Source organism: Doryrhamphus excisus, chromosome 12, assembly GCF_030265055.1.
Source record: "Doryrhamphus excisus isolate RoL2022-K1 chromosome 12, RoL_Dexc_1.0, whole genome shotgun sequence".
NCBI lineage: Eukaryota > Metazoa > Chordata > Actinopteri > Syngnathiformes > Syngnathidae > Doryrhamphus > Doryrhamphus excisus.
Window position 1 is genome coordinate 11,043,895 of NC_080477.1, and position 18,896 is coordinate 11,062,790.

The window sequence follows — 18,896 nt, forward strand, 5'->3', positions numbered from 1 at the left end:
TTTGCACAATATATTCCACAAACAATATCTCTTTGCATTATTCGGTTACACATATACTCCTAAACTAAATATTTATACTGGGGATGAATTACAAGTGGTCACATTTTGCACTGATGGATGGTAAGCAGTATTAGATTGATGCCATTGCACAATCTGAAGCTCCACCCTTAAGGCCTTCTGTTGCTGATGGTTATTGGTTGCAGTCAGCATCAGTAAGCTCCGCCTTTATCCTCCTGCATGCTTAACGCATGTGAATTATTTTTGGGTCTACCGTGTGGCATTTTAGTTCCATAACCATATTTTAAGAAATATTAAAGGGGACCTTATTATGCTTTTCTGACCTATAAATGTAGTAAGAATGTAATATTCTTGTGTTAAATGATGCCAAAGTTTCAGATAATTTTTGAAAGTGAGCTCTGAAAGAAGTTTGGGATGGCTCAACACGCTCGATTTCAGAGGGGAGTTGCAAAAGTGTTCCTTTGTGATGTCACAGAGGAGCGGGCTTCATTATGGGTGTGGCCAGATACACTCTCGGTGTTTAGGTTGCTAGCAATGGCTTGTAAAAATTGTTTCATTGGATGTAATTTGTTTACAATATTTGTTTACCATTACTAAAGACGCCACCATCAATCACAAGTGGCAAATGGACCGGCAAATGGAATGTATGTATGTATTTTAATCTGTTAATGGCATTTCACACTGGACTGTTTCGTGAACATGCGCCAGTATGCAACTGGATTAGCCAACAAATATGTTAAAACCTGACACTTTTCCAACATTACTTGAAGAGTCAGAAGAGCAAGCAGTAAGTAGTGGTTTATCAGTCTAACTGTTTAATTTTGTATGTCATGAAGCAAAATATGTTGTCTGTGTAGCATTATAGAGTGTGCATACAGGGAGTGTGGTCACTAATAGCAATTTCCTGCTTCTACCAGAGTTTTTTTTTAAACACTGATAGTCCTGCAAAAACATGTAATGACCACATTTAATGTTTCCGATGCTGTACAAAAACTAACGCTAAAATGCCAAAGATACTTATCATTGAGAGACGCTTTGAAGTAACCTCTTTTCTTGAAAAACTGTCCAGTTTCTACTGGAGTTACAGTATACCTTATTACAGATTACCATTTATCTTTATAGCCTCCTGAGACCCGCAAAAATAAATGTGCATTGTTTTGCAGTAAAAATTTTGTTGGGTGAAAACAATATGCTGAAAATGTTTATTTATGCAAGGTCCTTTGCAGTTGTCTTTCATCCATCATCTTTTTCTATTGTTTTAGTGATAACATAAAAAAATACAGAAATAATTTAACGCAGCTCTAGTCTCACATACCAACAGAAAGTGTGTCCTCTCCACAGCCCAACAGTTGTTATTCTTAAAAAGCGTTTTGCACGTGAAATGCTTCCAGAGCACAAACATGCATTGCTGAGTCTATATGATCAGCTGATGAACACAATATTCACAGTTGAACTGCATTATTAGATGAATTCTTGTACAAATATTTTTGAATCAAACCTACAAACCATAAACACAACCCACAACGGCAAGGTCCCAATTTATGGGGTTCAAACTCCAAGCCTCAACCTTTTTAGGATGATTTGAAGAGAACTTGAGTGTCAGGACATAAAACCAAGTACTGTAGATATTCTCCCAAGCTGACCACGTGTTGCTTAATGTCAACAGTGAGACAAAATGTCGCTACACATGAGCAAATATTTTGTATGTCATGTTAATTCATGAAGCATATTGTTTTGACAATCCCCTCTCCCTGAAGAGGCACGCTGGCAGAACAAGCATGTCAATTAAGGGAGCCAGCAGCCATGAAGACCAGGGTCTGCTACACACACACGCACACACACTCACTCTCACTCTGTAGAGATATAGCCTGAATACCCGATGGGGTTGTTAGGCCAACAATAAATAGTTTCAGGCTTTCCGCATACAGTATATCTTTTGTAGCAGAGGAATGTAACTAATAACAGCTGAAATGCTTTGGACTGCCATTTTGTGTGAATTTTTATCACTGATAAAAATTTAAATGAGCTGTAACCAGTGAAATACTCATAGTATGATAGACTCTCAGTCGGTCGCAGCAGTGGTAGTTGGTGCCTATAATGCATTTAGATGCAGCAGTGTTAAAACATATTGTTATGTTTGAAATACATTTGAAACCCTACCTGTGCAGCAAGTGTTTCCCCATGTGTCTTTGGTGAGTGTCTTCCTGTTGGCTATTTATTGGTTAGTGTCATGTGTCATGTGATCAAGGGGTGATATCCTGATTGGGTGCACAGAATCACATGAGTCAACCCCCATGATTTAAATCACCTGGTTGCTGGGTGTTGTATATCAACCATTCTATTTATACTTTATATATATATATATATATATATATATATATATATATATATATATATATATATGCACCTATAATTATATGAAAGGGTATTAAATAAATATATAGTGTACAAGTATATATAAATAAATTATGTTAGCAATTTCACTTGGGCGGTCTAGTGGTTAGCGCGCAGACCTCACAGCTAGGAGACCAGGGTTCAATTCCACCCTCGGGCATCTCTGTGTGGAGTTTGCATGTTCTCCCCGTGCATGCGTGGGTTTTCTCCGGGTACTCCGGTTTCCTCCCACATTCCAAAAACATGCTAGGTTAATTGGTGACTCCAAATTGTCCATAGGTATGAATGTGAGTGTGAATGGTTGTTTGTCTATATGTGCCCTGTGATTGGCTGGCGACCAGTCCAGGGTGTACCCCGCCTCTCGCCCGAAGACGCAGAGAACATGCAAACTCCACACAGGGATGCCCCAGCGGAGAATTGAACCCAGTTCTTCCCGTACTCTTGACTGTGTGGCGAACATGCTAACCGCTCTTCCTCCATGCAACCGTTTGCATGATCTGAGCTGATTAATGATGAAAACCGAGATTCCGGTTTATATCCAAGTTCCATTTTTATAGTATTATCCCTTGAGAAGATATACTGTAATAAAATGGTTTCTGATATGTAGGGTAATGGAACTCACTTTTGTGAAATACAGTTCATACAATGCAATGTTCTTATCTTTCCTCCACCATATGAATTTACTATATCATAACTACTAATTGATCACTTCAGAGAATAGTACTAAAATACTAAAATGTAACTAAAAGCACTGAAATATGTTTGGGATGGCTCAAAACACTAAGTTTCCACAGTGAGCCGGACTTCCTTATATGGGTGTGCCTTGTACAAGCTGTTACCAATCACAGTGGTGTGGAAATCCAAGGAAATAAGTCTGTTGGAAAGCTAAGGAAATACAGCTGGAATAGGTGCAGATTCTGGAAGATCTAGAAAGTTTTCTGTGTGGGTTATTGTGTGTAACTGCTCTATAGGAGTCCACAACTCAATACAAATGGTCCCCCCTTACACTGGGAATGTGCATGTCGAGTAATGGGATTTCCATTCAGTTTATTGTGCCACGTGCATGTGTTCATGTTGCAGTGTGGTTTACTGCTCCTCCACACAAAACACAAGAAGACCAAAATACCTCGTGTAGCTAAATACAATTTATTACTGCTTTCAGCTCACAATTATTTCACAGATTATATTACATAGTCACAGTCATAAACACAGGTTTCACCGCTGCATTTGCAACGTGCAGTATGATTAAATCTGATCACATGATTTACTTGAAGCCACAAGACAGCCACAGTTGTTCCAGGTTTCATGAGTGCTACAGATGCACAGTCAAACTTCTAGTATGAAACATGATACTTCTGACACAGGTCAAAAGGGCAGCTGAGCTACAGGCTCTTCCATCCTCTCTGCTTGCAAAGCTCAATATCTTCCCAACACGAGTATAATTTACAACTTTGTGCTTAACTACAGACTAACAAGAAACACCAGCAGTGGTGTGAGAATCAAACATCAGTTCATAACGTGTGAAGTGGAGGCACAATGATGCAGCTTGGTCTCTTCCAGCCTAGAAAAGCAGAGTCGAGAAAATAAACATGGTTATATTTTTCTTTAATGATGTATTATATCAGGTGTGCCCAAACTGTGGCCCGGGAGCCATTTGCGGCACATAGCTATTTTTTTATTAGCCTATGCCACATCCTAAAAAAATTGTAAAAAACTAAACAAAATAAACAGAAAAAAATGAAAAGTCTGTAATACTTGTGAGGAGAAAAAATATGTAATCTAAATATGAGGGAAAATAATGTCATTTTAGGAAGTTTATAGAAAGAAAGTTTAGAAAGTACAAAGTTTATTCTAGTTGAAAGAATACAGATTTTTAAAAATGTAATATTATGAGAACAAAACAATGAACAAAGTTGTAATTATTGTGGAAAATGTTATAATATTGTGACAATAACGCTAAAATATTATGGAAATAAAGTCATAACTACGAGAAGAAAGTTGAAATAACAACAGCAGACATTGAAAAAAAACTGCTGTAATTTGACAAGAATAAAGTAAAAATATTAAAGAAAAAAGTCACAATTTTCCAAGAATATTATTTCCAAGAATAATAAAATTATTATATTTTCTGTGGCATAGAGTTGAAATATTAAAGAAAATATGATATTAATCATATTACAACTTACAACAAAAGCTGTAATATTATGAAACACAAGGACAAAATTAAAGTGGTAATTTTCTGAAAATTAGGTTGAGGGGAAAAGGTATACTGTTATGGGAATAAAGTCAAAATATTATGTGAATAAGGTCATAATATTACAAATATTACGTTTGAGAAGAGGAAATTTCAAATATAAGGAACATTTAAGCTCGTATTATACACACTTTTTCACCTACAGTATATCTGCATTTTTTTGTTGAAATATGTATAACTTCTTATTCATATCTACATGTGTTGGTTCACAAATTGAAATGCAATCTTTCATTTTTCAGACATGGCCCTTAGTAGAAAAAGTTTGGACACCCCAGATGTACATGACATTTTTCCTATTTTGTGAGGATGTCATGAGTCGACAGTCTTCGTACCATATACTGTAAATTCTTGCGTGTTCATTCAGGGCTGCGTCGCCTCCGTTTGCCAAATGCTTGGGCACCCACGCCGGTGGGAACAAAGTTGCGGTAGCCCAGACCTCCCGATCGACTCAAGTAGTCAGCCAAGCGGTGGGTGACACAGGTGGCAGTGTTGCATGCCCTCTTCTGCGCTGTTGTGTTGCTGACACAAGACATTTAATTCACATTCAAGATCAAAAAGGACTTGATGACTGTCCACAAAAAAGTTATTGTTCTTCAAAATAAGAATATAATGGCATTTTTATCCTTTTCAGAGCCTGCATGGGGACTCAGATCAGGGGATGTTGCTGATTGTTGCCAGCTTATAAAACCCTTTGAGACTCTTTTGTGAATAAGGGCTATATAAATAAACTTGACTTGACTTGGTTTGACTTGACTTGAATTACAATTCTGGGTTCTGTGAGACTTTTGAGTTTAAAAAATGCAGTACATATTCACTGAATCATATTTAACTTTTTTTATGATTAAATCTTTAAATAACAGTACTTTGGCGTGTGTTTACATTATAATGGGTGAATATGCTGCAAAGTAGTCTAAATTTAGTTGAATAAGAATAATAATTGTGTATTATATTTTTTACTTATATACATACAGTTATGGTTATATATATTCATATATTATATATACATATATTTACACATATAGCAAGTAATGTCATTTGGAATAAATATTTTTATTGTTAATAATACTAATAATAATGTGTTAAATTTGTATTTTATTGTACAATACTGTATGAAGTGACAACATCAAATGCCAGACAAAAGTGTATGATACCATTGATAATAATATCCATGCCATATTCAAGCTTATACTGTATAATGTATTTCTTGAGCTGAGAAGAAAATGAAATGTCGGACATTCCTCTGAAGTGAGTCAGGTAAAACTGCATGCATCACAAGTCCCACGTGCACACGTATACGTAGAAACGGATAACAAAGCATCATGATGCCCAATGAAGAGAGCATACATACTGAATATATCAATTATACGTGTTTCCATAATGTTCATATTGCTCAGCTAGACCTCTCTTCTTTCCAGGTGTTCCTGCTCCCACGTCTGTGCGGGGATACGTTTGGAGTTTGTGAATATCCTGGGACAGTTTACCCAACACACAAGTGCTTAAGCCGGTGCAGCGCTTTGATATGGATCTATCTGGGCTGTTAAAGAGACACAGACATGCAGAGACAACTCACAGTGACAATGACACGATGCAGGTGCATAATGTATGGATAGTATTACATGCATTACATTGCTTAACATGGCATGCATGGAAATGGGCATGCTAACAAATCACATTATAAACTTGCTTGATTTTCTGTGGTGATGTTTATCATGCATGATTGCAGATATACACTACCATGCTCAGTTCATAGACACCGTTTGGTACTGACTGATGATTGAATGAAATCCAATGCACCATTATTATTATTATTATTATTATTATTATTATACTAGGATCAAATTTACCTGTTTCCATCAGCTGTTTGGTGATCATCATCTAAAGCAAGCTGCATAAATTCTTTAATAGCTCTTAGTAACTTCTGAATATCATCATTGGATAGAGTGACGCCATCTGTCATGGGATCTTCACGACTTCTGAAATACAGTATAGTTAGATGCTTCTGTGCTAAATTCATCAACACATCATTTATTTATGTGCAGTGTCTTCTTTCTACATTTCTTACCTAGATGGTGCTGCCTGTGAGATGTACATTTGACAGAAAGTCAGCACACAAGCAAGAAGAAGAGTCCCAAATTTCAGTGTGATCATGACTCCCTAAGGGATGGGGAAACATACAATACATGCACAGTCCAAAAAGTGTATAGACTCAGTGTACTATGCCCTATACAAGCCTCTATCCAAATTCCATCCACGTGAGGTTGGTGAAAAGTATTTTACCAATATAAAGAGTCAGTATCTACTTACCTTAAGCTGGTATTGGTGGAGAAAACTGTAGGATCAAGGAGGATGTGCTGACCGCTCCCACAGAACAGGCTTTTATGTATGTTCCCCTGGGTTCTGTGAGCACTTGATCATGGTCCACTGGCAGCCAATCACAGGTCCTGGTAAAGCATTAAAAAAAAATCAGACGTAAGTGACATCATTGCATAATGATCATGAATATGCTGCAAATGTCAGGGGAATTGAATGGTTATTATCAAAGTATCAAATATAACATTTAGTCACAGTAAGAAGACAAGGGCTTTGCTGGTGAACCCACTTTGCTCTGCAAAAATCTACCCAGTTCAACCATTCATTCATTTTCTACCGCTTATCCTCACGAGGGTCGCGGGGGTGCTGGAGCCTATCCCAGCTGTCTGTTGGCGAGAGGCAACCTGGACTGGTCGCCAGCCAATCACAGGGCGCATATAGACAAACAACCATTCACACTCACATTCATACCTATGGACAATTTGGAGTCGCCAATTAACCTAGCATGTTTTTGGAATGTGGGAGGAAACCGGAGTACCCGGAGAAAACCCACGCATGCACGGGGAGAACATGCAAGCTCCACACAGAGATGGCCGAGGATGGAATTGAACTCGGGTCTCCTAGCTGTGAGGCCTGCACACTAACCACTTTACGCCGTACAGTCCTCAGTTTAACCAAAAATATGTAGTAATACTAACTGTACTCTAAAATAATAACTTCAAAATTCTGTCAAAATATATTTTTGCTATTCTTGCTTGCTATAAGCGGTGGACAAGTGGTTAGCACACACAGCTTGGAGACCCACATTCGATTCCCTATGAATGTGAGTGTGAATGGTTGTTTGTCTATATGTGCTCTGTAATTGGCTGGTGACCAGTCCAGGGTGTACCCTGCCTCTCGCCCGAAGACAGCTGGGATAGGCTCCAGCATACTCCGTGACCCTCGTGAGCATAAGCGGTATAGAAAATGAATGGATGGATAAATCAGCTGATGTCAGCTCAATCCCCAAGTATTGGATGAACATCAGATGTCTGTAAAAAATATATCTCCTCACTGATCCCATGATCTCCAAGGCAATGATAGAAAGTAAAGGAAACAGTTTAACAGCACATTGTTACAAGAACTATGCATGCCCTTGCAGCTGGCATGCAGGTGCTGCAAATTACTGGGAACAGCTACAATTACACTCTTCCCAGTCATCCAGATGTTAAATAATCATGTAATACTGGAATACGCAGGGCGATGTGCTCATTGGAACATGACACAATAGAGGACAACAGGAACTGCGGTTTGTCGATTGTGATCAATCTTTGAATTTCATTATATTCAGGAAAATGAATTAGACAACAATGCAATTTCCCAAGAAACCTCAAAGGGTAGATCTCAGCTGCTTTATTGCTGGACACTACTCAGTAGTCACTAGAGTAAAAGCTTCCTGTTCATCTCCTCCTTGCTAATTTTCAGACAGTAGCACTTTCTTTTTAAATTCAACACTGAATAACAGCTTTACAGATGCCGTGTCTGCGCTGATGTTGTCTGTCGAGGCAAGGATGTCTTGCAGAAGTTATAGAAAACAACTGAAAAAATGGAGGCAACTATTTGAGGTGTGGTGTTTACTAAGTCAAGGGGATTGTGTATGATGCAGTTAATTGGGGCATGGTGTTTAAAAAACAGTCCATTATTTGTAAAGTGAACTAATTCTGAAAACAGAAAAACATCTTATTTTAGATCCCTCCCTTTCGCTCTTCAGTTGCCATTGTTAACACGCATATATATCACATATCAAGTATAAAATGTGTAGGTACTCACACTTCAATGAATGATTGAAGAGCCATACTCTTGTAATTCCAGTAACGACTTATGATAATATAGTAATCCCTCATTTATCACACTTAATAGTGAAGTGTGAAGTGGAACTGTATATTAACTTGTGTTCACCTTGCTGCAGATTTTGAGGCTGCATTGACGATTGAAGCTTGTGCTTCCATTGCCAAACAAACTTTTGTGCCTTAGCACACAGCTATGGTGCATTCATTGACCACTGAACAAAGTGCGAAATCTTAACCCTTAATGAAAAAAAACATACAAGTAAATACAATATGTGGTGGTACATTATTTTTGGAGGAAAGGAAAAAAATATTCAAATTTCACAATGCTGAATTGTGAATGTTTGGTGATAAACATTACTGTTATCTGATGGAGGTATAGCAGACAGAATATATAATATAAGCAGACATAAAACCTTGCGATGTTTAATTATGTTACATTTTGCCAGTGCCAATAAATACTGGATACCCAATGCATAGAGGAGTCAGTCCGTGTAACAAAAAAATATTAACAAATGCTGTTCAACAAGTAGTAAAAGAAACACAAAAATACAAAATACAACATAAATCACCTCAACCTAGTCACAGGGGGTAAAACTATGTCTTACAAAAAACTTTGTTATACATGATTGATGTAGCAGGGAAAAAAGCCCAACAAAAACACTACTGAAAACCAAGCAGGTACAGGTAGCTAACACTAGCAAAAACACAAAGCTGCGAGGAGCAGGAAGCAAGCAAAGAGCTGGGAACAGTCTGGCAATGAGTGTTGTCTACAGTTCAACTTAAGAAGGGCCAGATGATGATTGCTACCAGGTGTCCAGGTAGCTCCTCCCAAGACACAGCAGACAGCACATAGATCATGACAATGATGCTCCATTGCTGGTTCTATGGTTATCATCACACTTGTTTTCTTTGTCATCACAGGTACCCTTTTATAATGAATGTCCCATCAGTTCTTCATGACTTGGTGACACTTGTTTAAACTCCTTATTTATTTTGACTTTTGATGCATATTTTCCAGAAAATGTTGAAGCGTTTGGGGGTGTTTGACTTTAGAGGTTCTCCTGTATATTTCAAAAGAGGCCTGACCAGATGATGCTACGATAGGAACATACTTATTTGATTATACTTGACAAATATGTTAGATGCTTCCAGCGTTGTTGTTTTTTTTTTAGTCAGGGGTTCTGGCAGGAAGCAAATACACCATTTGCAAGAATGTCCTCATTAGGTAGCCCTAACAAACTTGAGTCATTGGCAGAGGTCTGGCCAGGCAAACAATCTTGCCAGCTGTCTCAGCGGGAAGAAACAGCTGGATAAACAGCTTTGTGAATAATGAGGAGTGACTAATCATGGATGAACAAAAATTGGACATGAACATTTCCTACCAATTCTGTGGTTCATTTGTTTTAAAAAAAAATTGCATTTTGTCTTTGCAACTACTACTTTTGCGTACTGTATATTTAAAAATAAAGTGTGCAGACAAGTTCAGGGTTTTAGACAACAAGCAACAAGAGAAGTTGGAATGTAGTGCATACCTCCACCTTTAACCTCAAAATGTAGTAGCGCCTGACCTGAAGCAGTCTACATTTAAAGGATCAGCAGCTGCTGACTTAGTCGGCCAAGCTTTCTTTGCTGAAAGAGCAAAAGTGGCTCATATGAACATTGTGTCATTACAACTCTTCAATTATTAAAAATTGAAAACATATCATGTTTGGTCTTCAGCATCCCAAAACAGGAAGTTTAATTACAAGTAACCATCCTGGGTTTATCAATTACAATTTAACTGTGCAGCATTTAGAATGATGAACTACAAGAGGCTGAATTTGTCATTCTAATCATTTGCAAACTTTGACAGTCAATATAATCTATGCAACAGATGTAGTGCATGTATTTCTTTCTTTATTGAAACCTATTTGTGAGTGGAATAGACCACTATATGACTACTCACCGGCCACAACACAGATGTTGCATTGTGGGCCGCACGGTGGTATAGTGGTTACAATGTTGGCATAGTGGTTACAATGTTGGCCACATAGTTACAAAATCTCCATTGGACATCCATTGGAGTTTGGATGTTCTCCCCGTGCATGCATGGGTTTTCTCCAAGTACTCCGGTTTCCTCCCATAGGTATGAATGTGAGTGTGAATGGTTGTTTTTCTATATGTGCCCTGTGATTGGCTGCAGTCCAGGGTGTACCCCGCCTCTTGCCCGAAGACAACTGGGATAGGCTCCAGCATACCCTAGCAAAAGAATGAATGGATAGTTTGCATTGCTGTGTATCACAATGCAAGTTGATGGTCTCCGTGGCCATAGGGATCCAGGTTTCATGTGTTGGTACTCAATAAACCAGAAGGGACCTAGAAGTGACATGTGCCTTCACATGAGGAACAGCAACATACCTCTTGTCTAGTCTTCGAAATAAAAATACGCAACATGTAAACCAAGATAAAGCTCCTGAAGTCAGCCGTGTTTTTATTTAGAAGACAAGTACTTCATTAGCATCACATTGTTCACAAATTAGAAGTTGATGTCAGTTATTGTAAATCCAATGTATACATATACCTGTATGTTTACTAGTGTGTTTAGATATTGTTTTAAGTCAGGGAATCATCCAGACATGAAAGAAAAGGAAAAGAGAGTCAGACAGATAACGGGTCCTGATAAATGTGCTTCGAATAATGAATTCATTGATGAAGCCTATGTGTGCACATTCCTATGCACACCCCTCAGGGCTAAGCCCCCCCTTCCCCTATCTTTCAGTCCTAGTGACACCCTTGGCCTGCAATAGTTTTTTAAACTATTGGTCTGTGGCATATTACACAAATCAAATCATATTAAGCCCCCCAAAATGGGGAAAACAGACGACAAAATGTACAACGTGAAAACGTGAAATCCTGACATTATAAAAATGTTTATTATTATATAACTTTTGGTGCCTCTATACAAAATTCTAAATATATTAAACTATCCTCAGTATGTTTTGATTTTTCAATATACGGCCCTCCATGGAAACAGTGTGGTCTCCCTTGATGTAATGTTGTAGAATGCACCATAAATAGCATCTATAAGAGTTATAGCTGTCAAAAAATGGTTAGTGTTTTTGTATAAAATCGTATGCACTGTCAAACTATAAGCATATAAGCATATAAGCATATGCAATGAGCATAATTGTACACATTATATAACCTGTGTTTAGAATGTTATAAAAAAAAAAAACCAAAATGATCGGTATTATTGATCAAGAGCGGAGCAAAGTTCAGTAACAGCTGTCTTTCTGGCCAATCTTCGTCCAGAAGGCGGGGGATAGAAAATGTGCAAGATGATACATATGTTCTCCACAGCTTCAAGCCAAGCAGTCCAGGTCGGCGGAGGGAGGCGAGCTGTGCACGGAGCACACTTTCTGGCAAAGATGGTCTCAATTAAATCGCCGTCGTCTCTGGCGCACATGTCCTGCGCGCAGGTTCTCCTGGTTATGGGCTGCGTAAGTTTCCTTTTCCTTGCTGTCCTGCTGTTCCGGCAGCTCGTCAAGCAGAGAAGACCCCCTGGCTTCCCCCCGGGGCCTTCTCCCATCCCTGTCATCGGGAATATTCTGTCTCTGGTCACGGAGCCGCACGTCTTCCTCAAGAAGCAGAGTGAAGTTCACGGACAGGTACGCGCACTGTGCCACTGCACAGCCATGCACGTGCACGCTAAAAAGGCAGGCACGGTTACGAAACCAACACATGCAGCCTCCTGCAGAAAGTTTATCACCTCACTGTCCTGTAATTTCTTATATAAATGACTTGAACTTATTCTAGTTTATGCATATAGTTTGTGTGCAGGTTTGACTCATTTTGCATGAGGCTAATTTTGTCATGTACATGGTGCAGATTTTCAGTCTGGACCTGGGAGGAATCCTGACTGTGGTGTTAAACGGCTACGACTGCATCAGAGAATGCCTTTACCATCAGAGTGAGGTGTTTGCGGATCGGCCATCTTTGCCTCTCTTCAAGAAAATGACAAAAATGGGCGGTAAGAGCCACACAAAAGATGACATTTCATATGGACTGCAGTAATGAAGCATTCACCTCAATGACCTTCACCTCAAGGTCTTCTTAATTGCAAATACGGCAAAGGTTGGATCGATCACCGTAAACTGGCCTGCAACTCGTTCCGCTACTTTGGCAGCGGTCAAAGGCTCTTCGAGAGGAAGATCTCGGAGGAGTGCATGTTCTTCGTGGACGCCATCGACGAGCACAAGGGAAAGCCCTTCAACCCCAAACACCTTGTGACCAACGCCGTCTCCAACATCACAAACCTGATCATTTTCGGACAGCGCTTCAGCTATGACGACCGTAACTTTCAGCACATGATCGAGATCTTCAGCGAAAACGTGGAGCTGGCGGTGAGCGGCTGGGCCTTCCTCTACAACGCCTTCCCTTGGATCGAGTACCTGCCCTTTGGGAAGCACCAGAAGCTCTTCCGCAATGCCGCTGAAGTTTACGACTTCCTGCTGCAGGTCATTAAGGGCTTTTCCCGAGGCAGGGTACCCCATGTACCTCGGCACTACGTTGATGCCTACTTGGATGAGTTGGAGCAGAATGCAGCAAATCCAAATTCTTCCTTCTCCTATGACAACCTCATCTATTCTGTGGGGGAGCTCATCATTGCTGGCACGGAGACCACCACCAACACCCTGAGATGGGCCATGCTGTACATGGCTCTTTACCCCAACATTCAAGGTCAGCTATGATGTCCAATGTTTGTACTCCCAAAGTAGACCGTAGACCTCACCAAAGCTTACCAACTTGCATCTATACTCCATTACCATTAAGATTATTATTGTTTTTTGTGTAATATTGCTATTATATGGGAGGAGCCTATACCTCCATCAAGGCTCCAAAATGGAAATTTGGACCAACACCTCCTGAAAATGCCAATCACATTTATTTTTTTAGATTTTATATTTACTCTTTTGTATCAGGAAATAAAAAGTTAATTCATTATGTGTTTGACTAAAATGAGTTTGGAAGGCTTGAAAAATTTTTAGATTTTTTTTTTTTCAAGCTTCTTCTTGTCTTGTGGCGCTTGCCTCTTCTTCTTTTTCTTTCAGCTTTTCTCTTCAGGGGTCGCCAGAGCAAATCAATCTCCTCCATCCAACCCTGTCTTCTGCATCTGTCTCACCAACTACCCTCATGTCCTCCTTCACTATATCCATAAACCTCCTCTTTGGTCTTCTCAGTCTGGCCTCTCTGACTTAATCTCCAAGACCTCTAACATGTAATGTCCCTCTGATGTACTCGTTCCTGATCCTATCCATCCTGGTCACTCCCAATGAGAACCTCAGAATCCTACCTCCAGTTCTGCTTCCCGTCTTTTCCTCATTGGCACTGTCTCTAGACCAAACAACATGGCTGGTCCCACCACAGTTTTGTATACCTTTCCTTTCATTTTAGCTGAAACTCTTCTATCACTCAACACGCCTGACACTTTTCTCCACCCATTCCATGCTTCTTCCCCTCCTTTTCACAATCTCTCTTCTGAACGGTTGACCCCAGGTAGTTAGAATTCTCCACCTTCTGTATCTCTGCTCCCCCTCATCTCACTCTTCCACTTGGGTCCCTCTCATTCATACACATTTACTCTGTCTTGCTGAGCCTAGTGATGTCATGATATGCAAATTAGATGAGTGAATTTACTAACATCACAAACTTTGGGTCATACTGATGATTTTTCTTATTTTCAGTATACATTTATCTCTACCCACTTTCGAGCTACAACCTTTTGAAATAGTAGTATCGTAGTAGTATAATAGTGGTATAAAAACTGGATATTTTTGCTAAAAAACTCTGGCGTCTTAAGGGTAAATAATTAAAAGTATCCATGAAAAGTAGTCACCTGGGGAAACACCTCACTCTCAACCTGCTAGGGGCAGGTTTTGCAATTTGGAGGTGCTTAGTCTCATCCCAAAAGCGTGATGAGAGCCTCAACGCTTTGGTTATACCTGGACGTTCCGTCCATAAAAGCTATGAACACAAATATGGTCCTTGCTCTATAATAGGCACCAACATAACCTTATTGGAAGTCAAGGGCAAGTATTTATTGGGATGCCAAGAAATGCAATTGCTACTTAGCTGCGTTTTGTGCAATGTGTATCACTTCTAATTCTGTCTGTGTGTCTTATTGTGTGCAACACAGAGAGAGTCCACAGAGAGATCGACAGCGTGCTAACCAATGGCCGACCCCCCTCTTTGGAGGACAAACAAAAGATGCCCTTTGTGGAGGCAGTTCTGCACGAGATCCTGCGCTTCTGCAACATTGTTCCCCTTGGTATTTTCCGGGCCACCTCTCAGGATGCACAAGTGAACGGCTACACCATTCCCAAAGGCACTATGGTGATCACTAACCTGTATTCAGTGCACTTTGATGAAAAATACTGGACGGACCCAGGGGTTTTCTCGCCACAGAGGTTTCTGGACAGCAATGGTAACTTTGTGAGACGTGAAGCCTTCTTGCCATTCTCACTGGGTTAGTAGTCTCCTGGGACCTTTTGACAAAGAGTCATTTTTATTTGTATGAAATGGTCATCAACTTTTGGTCAGACTGTACATATAACACAAACCTATCATACAAAAGCTGGATCAAAAAGTCTTCATTTTCAAGGGCACACTGTATCATAACAATTATTTAATGCGGTGTAATGTAATGTGCTGTGTTTACATCATAATGAGAGGTGTTTTCTAATATTTTAGCACTCTTGATAACACTCGTGATAACTGAATTTCCGCAAAGCAGTATTCTTTATTTAGTAAATGCAATATTTTCATAGTAAGACTATGGGAAACCAATCCAACCAATACAGTTTGTAACATAGCTAGAGCCCTCTAGACATGAAATAGCACCCCTATAGTCACCTTTACACTCGTATTACCTATTCTAATTTTTAGTTACGGGTTATTGTGGCTGTTGTGAGACAATTCAACTTGTTTTGTTACGGTGAATTGTGATTGTGTGTCTCACCGAACATTACAGTAACATTACTGACATGCAGTGATTAGGGTAGAATACTACATATCATCAACGTCTTTATATCTTGTATTTCTATTTTACTTAATTTGACCATTTTTAAGCTTGACAACGCTTACCTTGGGCATTAAACACATATAATTTGCTTAAATATATATATTTATATACTAACAATATAGTCCATATTCAGCCATGAAACTGTATAATTTGATCATATGTTTTTAAAAAAAAAACTTAGATAAAGTGTAGAAATTCATATGTTTTTTAAAAAACTGCGATAAAGTAGAGAAATTCAGCAAGGGAAGGGGCAACTACTACTGTAGTTAAACAAGTTAACTAATATATTAGAAACAGCTCTCAGTGTGATGCAGTGCAATAGACTACTATCACAATAAAATACATTATTAAGTTAATGTCTCTCTGACCAAACAATGGACATAAATGTATTTAAAATTGACATATACCTAAAGTTGTGATTGTTGGGCTTTGTTAGAATGAAGAGTCTAAATTGAGGCCTTTTCTTTCTGTCTCCTAGGGAGGCGTCACTGTGTTGGCGAGCAGCTGGCCCGCATGGAGATGTTTCTCTTTTTCACGACTTTGCTCCAGAGGTTCCACCTTCAGTTTCCGCCAGGTAGCGTTCCCACAGTGGCTCCCAAACTGGGAATGACTTTGCAGCCTAAGCCTTACTCCATCTGCGCCATCCGCAGGCAGCACTTTGGAGACACTCCTTATCCCAAGTAGGCAAGAAGGGCAATGATTTGTCCCTAGACTTTATGTTACAATAAAACAACATCCGCTTTTGTACAACTCCACAACACACAGGTACCACATAAGACTGTATCATTTGGGACTGTAATGGTGCATTTTTGCCGGTCATCAAATCTTTGTACCGGGCAATATGTATGTTTGCACAATAGACACAATGCTGTGCAAAGACAGACGTGTTATCGATTGAGTTCTGCCGAGCATACAGCAGTTCTGAGCACAGGATACAAAATGTCTATGAACTTTGATGATCCAGGGATGTGTTGTGTATAAGTCAATGATTGATACTAAGTACACACGTGCTGGTTCAGAGCCCTTCCTTCTCAGGGCAGCGTCAGGCCAGGCAAATGATACCACCGATTTGCACCTGTGGGCAGAAACAGGACTTTCCAAGAATGTTCCAGTGAAGCTGGAAACAGGCCAGCTTTGCGTCATCTGAAGCGACTTTGACACCATCTCCAGGGAGAGAGCTTTTTGGAAGAACTTTCTCTTAGAAGTTCCAATGTAACAGATGGTGGATTTCTACAAATCCCTTTTTTTTTTTTTTTTTTACTTTCTGATGGTGCTTATCGATACTTATAAAGTATTTTTTTTATTGTTACGTATTTCTAGGTGTTCAACTACACAACTTTTACAAGTGTCTGTCTTCCAATTTTGTACATTGTCAATACTTGAAGAATTAGTGGATAAGTGAGAAGCAGGAAAATGACTATGTTGGACTTGGAAATTTGACATACAATGACTTGAATTATTTGTTGTTTTTTGTCAATTGAAATACTAAATGTATTAAACGTGGTCATTGCTGTCAAGCGTCTGTTTTATGCTTATGACTGGGAATTGTTATGACTGAATGGATGAATGTACCATTTTATTATATGTTCTCAAGGGGACACTGCTACAGAAATGAAATGAATGTGTGCAGATTGTATTGCACTATAGACAGTGACGTGCAGTGCGGTTCATGGCTGGTGAGGCACTGACTCTTTGGAGTCCTTTTAATGCTAACACAGGTTGCTCAGTAAGCAGATAAGAAGAAACAGAAGAGAATAATTGACTTTGGTTTAAAAAAAAAAAGTATATTCGTTGTTATTAACTGAAAAACATTTGTGTTCATACTTCGATTTTTTTTATTTTTTTATATTTTATTTATATTTTATATAATTGTATTTATTTTATTATTTTTGTTTATATTTGATCTATTTATCTGCACATGAAATACATTCACTCTATTTTGGATTCATTTTCTACAGCTTGTCGCGGGCATGCTGGAGCCTATCCCAGCTGTCTTCGGGCGAAAGGCGGGGTACACCCTGGACTGGTCGCCAGCCAATCACAGGTCACAAAAAGACAAACAACCATTCACACTCACATTCATAACTATGGACAATTTGGAGTCACCAATTAACCTAGCATGTTTTTGGAATGTGGGAGGAAACCCAACTTGTCCACTGTGCAGCCCTCATTCTATTCTTTTCCAGGAAAAGTTCTGATACTTTGTTGTAAAAGTCTAATAACATCCTGGTGAGCGTGGATATAAAATCCTCTTTCTTGGTAGTCAAATTCATTCATTCACTCAGAAATATATTTAATGCATTTGACTTGCTGCTCTATGGCTGGTGCTGTGTGTCACACACACAGAAAAAACGCTGACCTTTTTTCTCTGTAGAAGAAGTGCAGTAACAAGCACACCCACATCCCTTCAGGATAAAGCAAGTACTGCAAGGGCCTCCACGTATGCCATTTTTGATGTATTTTATTGTACAATTAGCAAGTATAATGATATCACACTTACATTAAAGACATTGAACAGGCTGTAGAAAGTCATGATGTATAGTAAATGTATCTGCAACCTTATATTATTGGCGACATGCTGACAAACAAACTGGCACGTGCACTCACTCAGTGGACTCAGATGATAGGCTGGGCTTACACACCAAGCCAAGAGATGCTCGTAGTAGCCTCATCTTAGGGTTCTCTTTTGTATTTGATTAGGGAATGTGCAAATTCAGTGATTCTTAATTAAGAAAATGTTTGAAACTATTACAATTACAGAAAATATATGTACAATATAGTTTCCATCCATCCATCTTCTATACCGCTTATCCTCATTACGGTCACAGGGGTATGCTGGAGCCTATCCCAGCTGATTTTGGGTGAGAGGCGGGGTAGACCCTGGACTGGTCACCAGCCAATCACAGGGCGCAATAGCAGTTTCATGGACAAATATTAATATGTATTTTCTTATCATCTAATCTTCTAATCTTTCACCTCACCACGTCACTGATTATAGATTTACTACTCTCTGAAAATAAGTCAATACACA

The 18,896-nt window shown here is 39.2% G+C and overlaps 2 protein-coding genes across 4 annotated transcripts; one reads left to right on the forward strand and one right to left on the reverse strand.

The window, feature by feature from the left end:
• Positions 1 to 3,617: 3,617 nt before the first annotated feature.
• Positions 3,618 to 7,103, reverse strand: calca (calcitonin/calcitonin-related polypeptide, alpha). Of its 3 annotated transcripts, XM_058089210.1 has the most exons (5): positions 6,971 to 7,103; positions 6,729 to 6,820; positions 6,511 to 6,639; positions 4,999 to 5,185; positions 3,618 to 3,973 (listed from the first exon to the last, which is right to left on the reverse strand). In XM_058089210.1, the coding sequence occupies exons 2-4, from the start codon at positions 6,812 to 6,814 to the stop codon at positions 5,023 to 5,025; spliced, it is 378 nt and encodes a 125-aa protein (XP_057945193.1). In that variant the 5' UTR covers positions 6,815 to 6,820; positions 6,971 to 7,103; the 3' UTR covers positions 3,618 to 3,973; positions 4,999 to 5,022. The 3 variants fall into 3 exon arrangements, with proteins under 3 accessions (XP_057945193.1, XP_057945192.1, XP_057945191.1); XM_058089209.1 differs by lacking the exons at positions 3,618 to 3,973; positions 4,999 to 5,185 and adding an exon at positions 5,797 to 6,200 and having other exon boundaries at positions 6,511 to 6,636; XM_058089208.1 differs by lacking the exons at positions 3,618 to 3,973; positions 4,999 to 5,185 and adding an exon at positions 5,797 to 6,200.
• Positions 7,104 to 12,137: 5,034 nt separating this feature from the next.
• LOC131139455 (vitamin D 25-hydroxylase) lies at positions 12,138 to 17,363 on the forward strand. Its single transcript, XM_058089099.1, has 5 exons — positions 12,138 to 12,452; positions 12,673 to 12,814; positions 12,892 to 13,524; positions 14,981 to 15,310; positions 16,344 to 17,363. The coding sequence occupies exons 1-5, from the start codon at positions 12,213 to 12,215 to the stop codon at positions 16,547 to 16,549; spliced, it is 1,551 nt and encodes a 516-aa protein (XP_057945082.1). The 5' UTR covers positions 12,138 to 12,212; the 3' UTR covers positions 16,550 to 17,363.
• The last annotated feature ends 1,533 nt before the right edge of the window (positions 17,364 to 18,896 follow it).

Excerpts from the sequence above, each read along its gene's own strand:
- calca (XM_058089208.1), bottom strand. The coding sequence starts at position 6,814 with ATGATCACACTGAAATTTGGGACTCTTCTTCTTGCTTGTGTGCTGACT. Across the intron at positions 6,640-6,728 it reads TCACAGGCAGCACCATCTAG|AAGTCGTGAAGATCCCATGA; the intron begins GTAAGAAATGTA and ends ACTGTATTTCAG. Across the intron at positions 6,201-6,510 it reads CAAACAGCTGATGGAAACAG|CCCAGATAGATCCATATCAA; the intron begins GTAAATTTGATC and ends TCTCTTTAACAG.
- LOC131139455 (XM_058089099.1), top strand. The coding sequence starts at position 12,213 with ATGGTCTCAATTAAATCGCCGTCGTCTCTGGCGCACATGTCCTGCGCG. Across the intron at positions 12,453-12,672 it reads AGAGTGAAGTTCACGGACAG|ATTTTCAGTCTGGACCTGGG; the intron begins GTACGCGCACTG and ends TACATGGTGCAG. Across the intron at positions 15,311-16,343 it reads CTTCTTGCCATTCTCACTGG|GGAGGCGTCACTGTGTTGGC; the intron begins GTTAGTAGTCTC and ends TCTGTCTCCTAG.